Genomic DNA, 15442 nt, shown 5'->3' with positions numbered 1-15442 from the left:
AATGTAAAGATATATCATTAAAAACATAAAAAAGAACATATACGTTTTCATTATGACAAGACACTCGGTACAAAAGATAAAAATAAGCAATATCACAAGACCCTTGATGCAGACGATAAGTAATATCAACAGACGCTTGTTAAGAAGATTAGAAGCAGAATTATCAAAAGACGTCTGTTGCAAAAAATAAGTAGCAGCCTTTAACAAGAGGCCCGGGACCAAAGATAAGACGCAGCATTATCACAAGATGCTTGTTACAGAAGATAAGTAGCAGCCTTTACCAAGACATTTAGTCCAGAAGATAAGTGACAGCATTATTACAAGACGCTTGGTACATAAAGATAAAGATAAAGAGGCAGAATTATTACAAGACGCTTGTTACAGAAGATAAGAAGCAGCATTATCACAAGACGCTTGTTGCAGATGATAAGAAGTAGCATTATCACAAGACGCTTGTTACAGACAATAAAAAGCAGCATTGTCACAAGACGCTCAGTTCAGCAGATAAGAAGTAGCATTATCACAAGACGCTTGTTGCAGAATAAACGTAGCAGCATTATCATAAGACGATTAGAAGCAGAATAATAAGTATATATCAAAAGATTCCGGTACGGATAGAAAAGTCCGACCCGGGGGCACGCGCTTAAACTGGTAACGAGGCTTGCAGAGTCACAGGCCACGCAACGAGCCCCAGGGTCGGATTTTCCTATTCGGACTGGAAAAACATAATTGATATTTTTCTTGCACATCTAAAATTATCAAATTGTGGTAAAATTGATATAGAAAACGCACTTATGTACAATTTACAAACCAGCGCGTGCGACATCGTTTATTGACGTCATAAACCGCAATTATTTTAGTTTAGTTTAAACATATTTATTTTACAACGACTGTGAAACAAGTTATTACAACATTATATTAATCACTCTGTATGGCACGATATTACGCGAGAGTGTGGTCTTGTGTTGTGGGGGAAACCGGAGAACCCGGAGGAAACCCACTTGTCCGGCTTGGTGACCACAAACCAAACTCACATGCGCCCAAGCCAGGAATTGAACCCGGGTCACCTAGGTGATAAGCAAGTGTGCTAACCACTGTGCTAACCGGACAACCAATTATTTTAAATAACTATTGATGTCAAATAGTTACTCTGAAAATCGCGGTTTTTATGATTATTTATTTCCAATCTAAATCCAAAGTCTTGCATACTTATATATTTGATTGCGCTGTACTGAAATGGTTAAATATACTTTTCATAAACCAAACACTAAAAGAAATAAAAAGTGACACGTGGATGCGCGTGACTCCAGCACTTGTGAAATAACCGGAAACGCACGTCCAGTATGCAAAAATATCATAAGACGCTTGGTACAGGTGATAAGAAGCAGAAATATCACAAGACGCTTGGTAAGAAGAAAGGCAGCAATAGTGTAATGGTTGTATAAGTTAAAAGTTGTATGAGTTCTTATAAGTATCTATCATGTGTTTCCGGTACGGATAGAAAAATCCGACCCGAGGGCACGCGCGTAAATCGGTAACGAGGCTTTCCGAGTTACCGTTCACGCAGCGTGCACGAGGGTCGGATTTTTCGATCCGGACCGGAAAAACATGATTGATGTTTTTTCTTGCATACCTAAAATTATGAATTAGTGGGAAAATTGACGTAGAAAACGTACTTTTGTACATTTCAGCAAAAAGGGCGTGCGACGTTGTGTTCTGACGTCATAAAGCGCAGTCATTTTAAATCACTATCGACGTCAAAGAGTTCCTTTAAAAATCGCGCTTTTACGATTATTTCTTTTCAATTCTATTTAAAAGTATTGTATACTTATATTTATGATTCCGCTTTATTGAAATAGCATAATATTATTTTCATAAACCATGCAATAAAAGTGGGCGGAAACCATTTTTTTTTTCTTAGAAACAGTGACCTACACCCTACTTCTTATAAGCAACCCAAAGCTAATTCTTTACATAAACTACCCTACATACAGTTTCATCCATATCCATATACGTCAATTTGATCAAAAGCGTCTCTTACCTTCCTTCGATATCTCCCTTTCGTTTTCACCACTGATCTTGAAATCGTCTGTTTGCAGCTGTCAACAAAACAGATCAAGACATTAAGCATCCCATAATTCAAAGGCTATTTTACAAAATAATATAAACTATAAACTTATATAATAAAGACAAAATTTGAACGGAAAACAGTTTTACTACATTAGAATGTGTATGTACGTTGTCATAAAGGTGACATTTGTAAATAAAACTATTTTTTATCTCGTGATCACGACTAAACTACTCGTTCCCACGACTTGCATGTTTTTGCCACGACTTAATAATTTCGAAGCCATCACTTCGTACGTTTAAGACGTGGGAGGGTTCAGACCAGTTGACGATTTGTGTCATGGGTCTGTCATGGGTCGTGACCCATTGGTACGCTACCTTGGATTGGCCTCGCTTCTAATAAGGTCAAATAGGGACTCCCACCTACACTTAAGTCCGTTGATCTGATTAGATGCAAGGTCAAATAGGTCCCCGACCATCACTAAATTCCGGTGATCTACTAGTAATTAGGTACATGGTCAATTAGGGACTCCCACCAATACTAAAGTCCGGTGATCTAATTAGGTACATGGTCAATTATGGATTCCCACCTATACTAAAGTCAGGTGATCTAACTAGGTACATGGTCAATTAGGGACTCACACCTATACTAAAGTCATGTGATTATAATTAGGTACATGGTCAAAAAATCAGTGGGTGAAACGTAAAGCCGACACGAGAGCAATTGAGATGAGAAAGAGTGGATGTGTTACAACGCTGAATGACATCTTAGGCGTCACACTTTTTCCAGTGTTCAACAAAGTGTATTTCATGAAAATGTTAACATCAATAATACAGAAAGTAATTTACATTTGAGTAAATTTGTTTGATCAACCTGTACCTGTACTATATTGTGTCCCAATATACTCCGATAGAATTTGAAATAAAACCATCCACTCGTATTGTCAAATCTGAGAATCTTGAATGACGGCGAACTGTCCATATGTTCTCGGATGTCTTCCATCTCACGGGCAGGTTCCACCGTGCAGAGCCACATGTCGCATGTAATGGGGTGTGGTATTTTCTTCATCGTCTCTATCAGAATCCGCACCGCCTCCGCTGTCATTGTCACAATATGAAGTCTAATATCGGTGATGGAGGCTGGAGGGAGGAGGTGGAGCTCACCTAGATCTGTATCCTGTATCTGAAGGCTTTGTAACTGAGGGAGACTTGGTAGTATATCCACAAGTAATTGGACATTCTTAACGCTCTCTAACATAACACATTTTAGTTTACTCCACCTTTGATCGTGTTTAAAAAATCTAAATATGTACATTTCAACATTCGATGATACACTAACTAAGTGACATGTTGTAATATTTGTTGGATCAACCTGCACACGTGTTGTATTGTCGTTCCCTATATCCAGATATTCCAGCCTGTGACACTGGGACAGGTCATACTGCCCATCACGGCTCCACAGTATCACTACTATGAGGGAGTCGGAGGAGGATGTGATCAACCCCTGCAGCTCTTCCCCATTAATTTGATCATTGCATCTATGGATGTATAGTGACTGAATACGTTCCTTGTTTATCATCATCAGCTTTTTTAACACTACGACATCCTCGTTACTATCAATCTGGAAGTGTGCGAGATAGAGCGGTATGTCACCACAGTTGTTCGCCCTGGCTTCACGGTGCCCGTAGAGGATCAAGGTCTGAAGTGGTTCAACCTCTTCATGGTCGATTGATAGTTGGTATGGTGGTCTAGAACTATTGATCCATGAAGACATTTGTACACCGAGCTCGGGCTTCATTCCACATATGAAAATAAATGTCTGAGAAACATCTCCCAAGATATTTTCCTTATTATCTTGTTCGTACTTGTTTGAAAGCTGACTGAAGTCGTTTTCATTTAAACATAAATGAAGAGCCGCTAAAAACTCTTGAAGTGTTTTATGAAAGAATGAAAAGTGAGATGATCTCTTGATTAATGAGTTGGATTTCTTCTCCGTGAGTAAGCCTGACTTCAATGCAAATTCAACCTGCTCCCTGCTTAACAAAGCGTTGACTGTTTCGTTGCTGAAAACAACAGACGAATCTCTGCACTCTGAATACAAAGTTGTGTATGCTAACTTTGCCAGCGCAAGGTAAACCATGGGATTTTGCACGAAGCATTCATGTTCCTTTAATACAGACGGCAGTTCAATTTCCGGAATGTTATTCCCCTTTTGCATACAACTAAGTCTACATGATAGCATGTTTATAACGCCAGCATAAATGTCACATTTTGAATCGGTTAACGATTTGCCCTCGAACCACAGGCACACGAGCTGGGTGATACTGATAGGTGCTGACATTAATCCTTCAAGATCCTTCGCTGACACCATTTTCATGAAAGCCTCTGGTGTCCGTTCATCCTTATTTCCCTCATTAAGAATGTTGATGATATTTTCCACGAGTTGCTCTGTGTCTGCAGCTCCTTCTATTTCAAGATATTTGTCGATCTTTGAAGCCTGCACTCTAAACCGTGACAGTCGCCAGGGACGCGTTGTCGTGAGGAGTGTGGCCTTGTTGGCCGAATTACGGAAAGGAATGACTTTTTCCTCAGTGTTGCAGGTACAGTTTACGTTTTCCGGATGGGTCCATTCGTCGAGGCCGTCAGCTATGATTAAACATGTTTCACTTTCCAGCACCGTCTGCAATAGCCGGTAGCCATCATCGGCATCCCTCTCGTGGTAGATTTTACGTATAAGTTGATCCTTGATCATTTCTGCTAGATCACACGATTTACCTGAATCTCGTAGGGTGACATGAAACAAAAATGCAAACTCTTTGAAGAATTCTGGGTCGGCAAAGCTTGTTTTAATACAGAAGTTTTCCTCCGCTGGTAAATATTGGTAAGTCCAATCCAGGGCACACATTACGGAGAATGTGGATTTGCCATTGCCCGGTTCTCCAACAAGGAAAACATTTCTGAGCAACTGAACTTCTTTTAAGAAAACATCTGAAAATTTTGCAATTTTTTGACCGCTTTCTTTGTTGTCAATTTTGCCAATTTTTCGAAAATCTTTCTCCACAATTTTCGGTGCCACGTAGAATTTCCTGAATTTGGCGTTCTTTTCTCCGAGAATGGGAGATATCGGCATGTCGGCCAAAGTGGTTCGGTAATGGTTTGCCAAACGTAGTCGTAATCCTGAAGTAAATGTAAAGATATATCATTAAAAACATAAAAATAAGAACATATACGTTTGCATTATCACAAAACACTTGGTGATAAAACAGGAATCCGTTTTGTGACTAGACGCTTGGTACAAAAGATAAAAAGATAAAAACCAGCAATATCACAAGACCCTTGATGCAGACGATAAGTCATATCAACAGACGCTTGTTTAAGAAGATTATAAGCAGAATTATCAAAAGTCGTCAGTTGCAAAAAATAAGTAGCAGCCTTTAACAAGAGGCCCGGGACAAAAGATAAGAAGCATCATTATCACAAGATGCTTGTTACAGAAGATAAGTAGCAGCCTTTACCGAGACATTTGGTCCAGAAGATAAGTAACAGCATTATTGCAAGACGCTTGGTACATAAAGATATGAGGCAGAATTATTACAAGACGCTTGTTACAGAAGATAATAAGCAGCATTATAACAAGACGCTTGTTGCAGATGATAAGGAGTAGCATTATCACAAGACGCTTGTAACAGTCAATAACAAGAGCTGTCACAGAGACAGCGCGCTCGACTATTCCGCCGCTTTTCAGTGTAAGGATTGAAAAGTTTTGGCCAAACATGCATGAATCACTGTTAGATTTGATTTCAATGCAATACATGATGTGCTAAGATAGTAACATAAATGTGGTTATATGGAAAATTTCAACCAGATTTTTTAAGTCTACTAATAAAGGACAATTATTTGCAAAATACAGTTATATATCTTGGTTATTCAATCACGTTGAGTGGTTGAATACCATTCTATAAAGTCTCAATTCAATACATCGAGTAGCTGCTTAGAAATTAACCTATGTGTGCTTGCACGCAAAACCTTAACCAGAATTTCTATGTCGAATAATAATGGGCAATTATTTGCATTAAATGAAAGTAGAGATATCTTACATGGTTAATTAAGTAGGTTGGATTGTTGAGTACCATTGTATCGAGTCTCAATGCAATACATCAAGTAGTTGCTTTGATATTAAAATAATGTGTGCTTGCACGCAAAACCTTAACCAGAATTTCTAACTCGAATAATAAAGGGCTATTATTTGCATTAAATGCAAAGTAGAGTTATCTAACTTGGTTAATTAATTAGGTTGAAAGTTTGAGTACCATTGTATCAACTCTCAATGCAATACCACAAGTAGTTGCAGAGATATTAACATATGTGTGCTTGCACGCAAAACCATAACCAGAATTTCTAAGTCGAATAATAATGGCCTATTTTTTAATTAAATGCAAACTAGAGTTATCTAACTTGGTTAATTAAGTAAGTTGGATGGTTGAGTACCAATGTATCAAGCCTCAATGCAATAACTCAAGTAGTTGCTTAGATATTAACCTATGTGTGCTTGCACGCAAAACTTTAACCAGAATTTCTAAGTAGAATAATAAAGGCCTATTATTTGCATTAAATGCAAAGTAGAGTCATCTAACTTGGTTAATTAAGTAGGTTGGATGGTTGGGTACCACTGTATCAAGCCTCAATGCAATAACTCAAGTAGTTGCTGAGATATTAACCTATGTGTGCTTGCACGCAAAACTTTAACCAGAATTTCTAAGTCGAATAATAAAGGCCTATTATTTGCATTAATATAAATTAGAGTTATCTAACTTGGTTAATTAAGTAGGTTGGATGGTTGAGTACCATTGTATCAAGTCTCAATGCAATACCTCAACTAGTTGCTGAGATATTAACCTATGTGTGCTTGCACACACAACCTTAACCAGAATTTCTAAGTCAAATAATAACGGCCTATTATTTGCATTAAATGCAAACTAGAGTTATCTAACTTGGTTAATTGAGTAGGTTGGATGGTTGAGTACCATTGTATCAAGTCTCAATGCAATACCTCAAGTAGTTGCTGAGATATTAACCTATGTGTGCTTGCACGCTAAACCTTAACCAAGGGGTGACGCCGCCGCCGACGGTTGAGTGAGTAGTATAGCTCTCCATATTCTTCGAATAGTCGAGCTAAAAAGCAGCATTGTCACAAGACGCTCAGTACAGAAGATAAGGAGCAGCTTTGTCACACGACGCTTGTTGCAGATGATAAGAAGTAGCATTATCACAAGACGCTTGTTACAGACAATAACAAGAGCACCGCGAAACGGAGCATTATATGCCCGAAGAAGATTCGGCTTCAGGTCCTTTTAATGTAGTGATGATTTGTATAAAGTTATTTGAAAATCGCTTTATTAGTTACCAAGTTATGGCCCGGACACGGAATTGCTAACGGACGAGTAACAAAGATGTGGCCCGGACACAGAATTGCTAAAGCCCCCCATGGTGATTCTAGTCTTTGAGGTATGGACCTGGAAATTGCGCGCAACACATCCTTTTAATGTAGTGATGATTTTTATAAAGTTATTTAAAAATCGCTTTATTAGTTACCAAGTTATGGCCCGGACACGGAATTGCTAATGGACGAGTTACAAAGATGTGGCCCGGACACAGAATTGCTAACGCCCCCCATTGGTGATTCTAGTCTTTGAGTTATGGCCTGGACATGGAATTGCTAACGTCCCCCCCATGGTGATTCTAGACTTTGAGGTGTGGACCTGGAAATTCCATGTGACACATCCTTTTAATGTAGTGATGATTTGTATAAAGTTATTTGAAAATCACTTTATTAGTAACAAAGATGTGGCCCGGACACAGAATTGCTAACGCCCCCCCCCCCATTGTGATTCTAGTCTTTGAGGTATGGACCTGGAAATTGCGCGCGACGCATCCTTTTAATGTAATGATGCTTTGTATAAAGTTATTTGAAAATGACTTAAGTAGTGACCAAGTTGTGGTCCGGACACGGATTTGCTAACGCACCCCCATGGTGATTCTAGTCTTTAAGGTATGGACCTGGAAATAGCGCGCGACACATCCTTTTAATGTAGTGATGATTTGTATAAAGTTATTTGAAAATCGCTTTATTAGTTACCAAGTTATGGCCCGGAAACGGAATTGCTAACGGACGAGTAACAAAGATGTGGCCCGGAAACAGAATTGCTAACGCCCCCCCCCCCCCCCATGGTGATTCTAGTCTTTGAGGTATGGACCTGGAAATTGCGCGCGACACATCCTTTTAATGTAGTGATGATTTGTATAAAGTTATTTGAAAATCTCTTTATTAGTTACCAAGTTATGGCCCGGACACGGAATTGCTAATGGACGAGTAACAAAGATGTGGCCCGGACACAGAATTGCTAAAGCCCCCCATGGTGATTCTAGTCTTTGAGGTATGGACCTGGAAATTGCGCGCAACACATCCTTTTAATGTAGTGATGATTTTTATAAAGTTATTTAAAAATCGCTTTATTAGTTACCAAGTTATGGCCCGGACACGGAATTGCTAATGGACGAGTTACAAAGATGTGGCCCAGACACAGAATTGCTAACGCCCCCCATTGGTGATTCTAGTCTTTGAGTTATGGCCTGGACATGGAATTGCTAACGTCCCCCCCATGGTGATTCTAGACTTTGAGGTATGGACCTGGAAATTCCATGTGACACATCCTTTTAATGTAGTGATGATTTGTATAAAGTTATTTGAAAATCACTTTATTAGTAACAAAGATGTGGCCAGGACACAGAATTGCTAACGTCCCCCCATGGTGATTCTAGTGTTTGAGGTATGGACCTGGAAATTGCGCGCGACACATCCTTTTAATGTAATGATGCTTTGTATAAAGTTATTTGAAAATGACTTTATTAGTGATCAAATTGTGGCCCGGACACGGATTTGCTAACGCACCCCCATGGTGATTCTAGTCTTTGAGGTATGGACCTGGAAATTGCGCGCGACACATCCTTTTAATGTAGTGATGATTTGTATAAAGTTACTTGAAAATCGCTTTATTAGTTACCAAGTTATGGCCCGGACACGGAATTGCTAACGGACGGAGAGACGGACAGACAGACGGACAGACAATGGAGGCCATAACATAATACGACCCTTCGGGCGTATAAAAAGCAGCATTGTCACAAGACGTTCAGTTCAGCAGATAAGAAGTAGCATTATCACAAGACGCTTAGTACAGAAGATAAGTAGCAGCAATATTACAAGACGCTTGTTGCAGAATAAACGTAGCAGCATTATCATAAGACGATTAGAAGCAACATTATAAGTATATATCACAAGTTTCCGGTACGGATAGAAAAGTCCGACCCGGGGGCACGCGCGTAAACTGGTAACGAGGCTTGCCTAGTCACCGGCCACGCAACGTGCCCGAGGGTCGGATTTTCCTATTCGGACCGGAAAAACATGATCGATATTTTTTCTTGCACATTTAAAATTATCAAATTGTGGTAAAATTGATATAGAAAACGCACTTATGTACATTTTACGAACCAGCACGTGCGACATCGTTTACTGACGTCATAAACCGCAATTATTTTAGTTTAAACATATTTATTTTACAACGATTGTGAAACAAGTTATTACAACATTATATTAATCACTCTCGTTGGCACGATATTACGCGAGAGTGTGGTCTTGTGTTTTGGGGGAAACCGGAGAACCCGGAGGAAACCCATTTGTCCGGCTTGGTGACCACAAACCAAACTCACATGCGCCCAAGCCGGGAATCGAACCCGGGTCGCTTAGGTGAGAAGCGAGTGCGCTAACCACTGCGCAAACCGGACAACCAATTATATTAAATAACTATTGATGTCAAATAGTTACTCTGAAAATCGCGTTTTTTATGATTATTTATTTCCAATTTTAATCAAAAGTCTTGCATACTTATAAATTTGAATGCGCTTTACTGAAATGGTTAAATATACTTTTCATAAACCAAACAATAAAAGAAATTAAAAGTGGATGCGCGTGACTCATCTAACATAGGGGGTGTAAGATGGGGTTTTCCAGCACTGGTGACATAACCGGAAACACACGTCCGGTATGCAAAAATATCATAAGACGCTTGGTACAGTTGATAAGAAGCAGAAATATCACAAGACGCTTGGCAAGAAGAAAGGCAGCAATAGTGTAATGGTTGTATAAGTTAAAAGTTGTATGAGTTCTTATAAGTATCTATCATGTGTTTCCGGTACGGATAGAAAAATCCGACCCGAGGGCACGCGCGTAAGCCGGTAACGAGGCTTTCCGAGTTACCGGTCACGCAGCGTGCACGAGGGTAGGATTTTTCGATCCGGACCGGAAAAAACATGTAAATGTTTTTTCTTGCATACCAAAAATTATGAATTAGTGGGAAAATTGACGTAGAAAACGTACTTTTGTACATTTCAGCAAAAAGCGCGTGCAACGTTGTGTACTGACTTCATAAAGCGCAGTCATTTTAAATCACTATCGACGTCAAATAGTTCCTTTAAAAATCGCGCTTTTACAATTATTTCTTTTCAATTCTAATTAAAAGTATTGTATACTTATATTTATGATTCCGCTTTATTGAAATAGCATAATATTATTTTCATAAACCATGCAATAAAAGTGGGCGGAAACCATTTTTCTTTCTTAGAAACAGTGACCTACACCCTACTTCTTATAAGCAACCCAAGGTTTATTCTTTACATAAACCACCCTACACACAGTTCCATATCCATATACGTCAATTTGATCAAAAGCGTCTCTTACCTTCCTTCAATAGCTCCCCTTCGTTCTCAGCACTGATCTTGAAATCGTCTGTTTGCAGCTGTCAACAAAACAGATCAAGACATTAAGCATCCCATAATTCAAAGGCTATTTTACAAAATAATATAAACTATAAACTTATATTAAAGACAAAATTTGAACGGAAAACAGTTTTACTACATTAGAAAGTGTATGTACGTTGTCATAGAGGTGACATTTGTAAATAAAACTATTTTTTATCTCGTGATCACGACTAAATTACTCGTTCCCACGACTTGCATGTTTTTGCCACGACTTAATAATTTCGAAGCCATCACTTCGTACATTTAAGACGTGGGAGGGTTCAGACCAGTTGACGATTTGTGTCATGGGTCTGTCATGGGTCGTGACTCATTGGTACGCTACCTTGGATTGGCCTCGCTTCTAATAAGGTCAAATAGGTCCGTTGATCTGATTAGATGCAAGGTCAAATAGGGAACCCCACCATCACTTAATTCCGGTGATCTACTAGTAATTACAGTACACCCACAGGTTAGACCCACTTTCCTCGCTCACTCCGAGGGATAAAGTCGATGATCGCGGACTTCCTCCGAGGGTAAAACTGTTGCCCTCGCTAAAATCCCTCCGAGTTCCTCCGAGTGGCTGGTTTTCCGCCGAGTTTAACATGAACGATAGCGTTGAAAATCGTCCGATTTTATGACCCCTCGGCGGAACTCTGTGTCTAATCAGATAAGCAAGAAATCACTCTTGTTTAGAATTTTTTTTTTATGCTTATGTACATTATTAATCGTACAAGATTCTTACCAGCGTTTAATTTGTTTTGTGTCCGAAAACGCCAATTGAATATTGTCTTGACTTGTTTATAGTAAACATTGAATCATTGATAAATTGCCACTAATTGTATTGCATCATAAAACAGCAGACATTTTACACGATTCTGAACCATGACCTCTGACGTCACGCGCGTGATCAATACATTATATAGAATATACTTTTTATTATTGGTGGTTAAAAATAGCTATGAAGTATTACGGATTTTTTCCACAGAAAACGAGGCAAGGCTTCAACCATGGGCTGTGAACTTTGAACGCGTGTTTGACCTCCTGATTTTCCGAAAATGTGTAATAAGTAACCTAGCCTTTTTCGGGTGAAATGTGTTTATCAATGTATTCAGTCATTAGTAAAATATACGTTTATAAGATGCATGTGCAAATAGTGAAATACGACTGCATTCTTGTGGTAAGCTAACTTCATGTTAAACGGGCAGAGGAAAAACAATAATAGAAATTTACTGAAGCCGTCATTATCGATGGAAATTTTTAATAAAAAAATAACTTTAGCGTAGATTCTTATCAAATGTCCGCAGAGTTTCGCGGAGGTTACCTTTCCAAGGAACGCCGCGTTCGTCATTCTTCGGCCGACCGATCACCCTCCGAGGGCCTTAAATTCCAACTCCGAGGAACGCGGACAGACGATAAATTCATTGCGTTGGCCGCGATAGCGAAAATCCGCGGAGGAAAACGGAAAGTGGGTCTAACTCGTTGAGTGTACTGTAGGTACATGGTCAATGAGGGACTCCCACCAATACTAAAGTCCGGTGATCTAATTAGGTATATGGTCAATTAGGGACTCCCATCTAAACAAAAGTCCGGTGATCTAACTAGGTACATGGTCAATTAGGAACTCCCACCTATACTAAAGTCAGGTGATCTAACTAGGTACATGGTCAATTAGGGACTCCCATCTATACTAAAGTCAGGTGATCTAACTAGGTACATGGTCAATTAGGGACTCCCACCTATACTAAAGTCAGGTGATCTAACTAGGTACATGGTCAATTAGGGACTCCCATCTATACTAAAGTCAGGTGGTCTAACTAGGTACATGGTCAATTAGGGACTCCCATCTATACTAAAGTCAGGTGACCTAACTAGGTACATGGTCAATTAGGGACTCCCACCTATACTAAAGTCAGGTGATCTAACTAGGTACATGGTCAATTAGGAACTCGCACCTATACTAAAGTCAGGTGGTCTAACTAGGTACATGGTCAATTAGGGACTCCCATCTATACTAAAGTCAGGTGGTCTAACTAGGTACATGGTCAATTAGGGACTCCCACCTATACTAAAGTCCGGTGATCTAATTAAGTGCAAGGTCAATTAGGGACATCACTTATTTTAAAGTCTGGTGATCTAATTAGGTGCAAGGTCAAATAGGTACCCCCGAATACACTAAACGGCTTAGCCAAGATAAAGTGGACATTTAACTTTTCCAATGTTATATGCTTGTTTTGGCTTTCATTTACATAAGATCTTTGACACTTTAGTGTATTTTGATAGTACCCGATCAGACCTTTCCAGCAATATATAGTTTTATATATGTTTACTCAATGGTTTTCCAAATATACCGTTTGAAAGGTCCAGAAATGGCCATATTTTGGATGTTATGCTGTTGCACCAAAAAATAACCATTTTTTAAACATACAGCTCATAAAGGCCATCTTGGATACATTGCTAAAATAATGTTTTCCAATTAAGGACACCATTCTTATTTACACTACTTTTTACGGAATGAAAATTGTACAATAATTGATGAAGATATGTGGAAAATTGTAAATGTGTACACTTCTTATACATTTTCCTTTTTTCACCCTTACTTACTCTACAATGAAAAAGTACTACTAAACTTTGTTTATTGAATGATAGAACACGTATTATGAATACATAGAATATTATAACACATGAAAATCACAAACATTTTTACTAAAGGTCTTCAACTCGTTTCACATGACTTTGCGAAAATGACGTTTTTTTGTATAGTCCGTAGCCCCACTTTTCAACATGTCCTACAATGTCCCACCATGCATGATTATGTATGGTGGTGTTAGTAGTTTATACTCCGGGTCCCGGCGTGAGCACATTGAAGGGTCCCAGAGTGACAGTTCAACCACCACACACCTATCCTGGGCGGTGAACCAGTACTAGGTGCCTTCACTTCTGCAAGGAACTGACAACTTCTGTACATGCCAGGGGCAGTGGTACAGTGCGAATGGTCGTAGAAAGTATTTCATAACCAATCACAACAGAAGTGACCTGGTTCGCCCGGGAATCGAACCCTGGTTGTCCGATTAACAGTCCAACGCTCTACCGACTGAGCTAACCGGGCGGATTATGTATGACAATGACAATCTGTTTTATACTCCCAGGCAATGGCAGCAAGCTATCACAAAAATATTTAGCAGCTAGCAAACTGAATGAAGAATCAACAGTCAAAACTATTTTTCCGTAGCCCTGTATAGTCCGTTGCCCCCCTCAAAATTATTTTTAAATTGAAAGGTCAGATCATAATTACAGCTAGCTTTTAATAAAACAGAATCATGAATGTAAAGTGAAAGCAAACATAGTTAAAGGGAGAATAGAAATAAGGACTTGTCTTAAATATATGTACATAATGAAGGTTTGAATCCGTCAATACAGAGCAGATAACAATCAGTTGTGTTTAAGATTCATTCAGTGCAATATTATGGTGTTACAATGTAATTTCAATGTTGTTTAATAGCCTCATATTGATATTATACACATTTTTTGGTGTTCAGTTATAATCTGTTCGACATAACAGGGGTTTCAATAAGACCCAAAATCAGGAATTTTTTAAAATTCCATGTCTGTGTTTCAGGAATTTTTAGGAATTTTCATAGAATTTGTAGGTAAAGTAGCGCGTTTGGTGCACAATTCAAAATGTTTATATTTATGTTTATTGTTTATATTCAACCATAACAAGAGTCTAGCCTAAGGACGCAGGGGGATGGGAGTGGAAGGGGTCCGCTCCTGTCACAAAGGGGATTGTCAGGTTTTCTCGTAGAATGTTTTATTTTCATACTCAATTTAAATAATTTTCCATGATTTTCAGACTTGTACAAAATGTTGTTGCTTTTTCACAAAATTTAGAAGGGTGTGTTTAAATATCTAAATTAAAATTTGTCTTTTTGTCTTTGGTAATATGACTGTACTTGTCTGGAGTCTTCTTTAGTGCAATGTCTCATTTTTCTCCTAAATTTCATGTAAAACTAAAAAAACCCAGACAGTTAGGCATTTGAAACAATTAAACTGGCATCAATATACAAAAAACTAGAAATGTGTCCATAGGACACGGATGCCCCCACTTCGATTTTTTGTCACAGAAAATAAGCCATAATGATTATTCAGGATAATCTGAGGGCCCTAACTCCTAAATGATTAAAGCGATTTCCATGGCTATCGAACTTGATCAAGATATTATGGTCACAAACATGTGTTAAAAGTTTGGTGAGGATTGGACAAACAGTTTTCAAGAATTAGATCGGAAACAATCTTCGGGACGTATTTTTCAAGTCTTTTTTTGCAAATAAAGGGCCGTAACTCCTAAATGACAAAAGCGATTTCCATGGCTATCGAACTTGATCAAGATATTATGGTCACAATCATGTATGTAAAGTTTGGTGAGGATTGGACACATACTTTTCAAGAATTAGATTGGAAACATATATTTTTGAAGTATTTTTGGCAAAAAAGGGCCGTAACTCCTAAATGACTAAAGCGATTTCCA

The 15442-nt window shown here is 38.7% G+C and overlaps 1 protein-coding gene across 1 annotated transcript in view; it reads right to left on the bottom strand.

The window, feature by feature from the left end:
- LOC128246699 (uncharacterized) overlaps positions 1-15442 on the bottom strand; it is a 58368-nt gene that overhangs the window by 20132 nt on the left and 22794 nt on the right. Inside the window, exons 4-6 of the mRNA XM_052965050.1 lie at positions 10859-10916; positions 2948-5244; positions 2042-2099 (exon numbers count right to left, since the gene is read on the bottom strand). Coding sequence (XP_052821010.1) covers positions 2042-2099; positions 2948-5244; positions 10859-10916 — 2413 coding nt within the window. The remainder of the gene's footprint in view (positions 1-2041; positions 2100-2947; positions 5245-10858; positions 10917-15442) is intronic.

The sequence above is a fragment of the Mya arenaria genome, chromosome 9 (genome assembly GCF_026914265.1).
Source record: "Mya arenaria isolate MELC-2E11 chromosome 9, ASM2691426v1".
Classification (NCBI taxonomy): Eukaryota; Metazoa; Mollusca; class Bivalvia; order Myida; family Myidae; genus Mya; species Mya arenaria.
The sequence above is the reverse complement of the archived record's forward strand: the minus strand, read 5'-3'. Positions and strand labels throughout refer to the sequence as shown.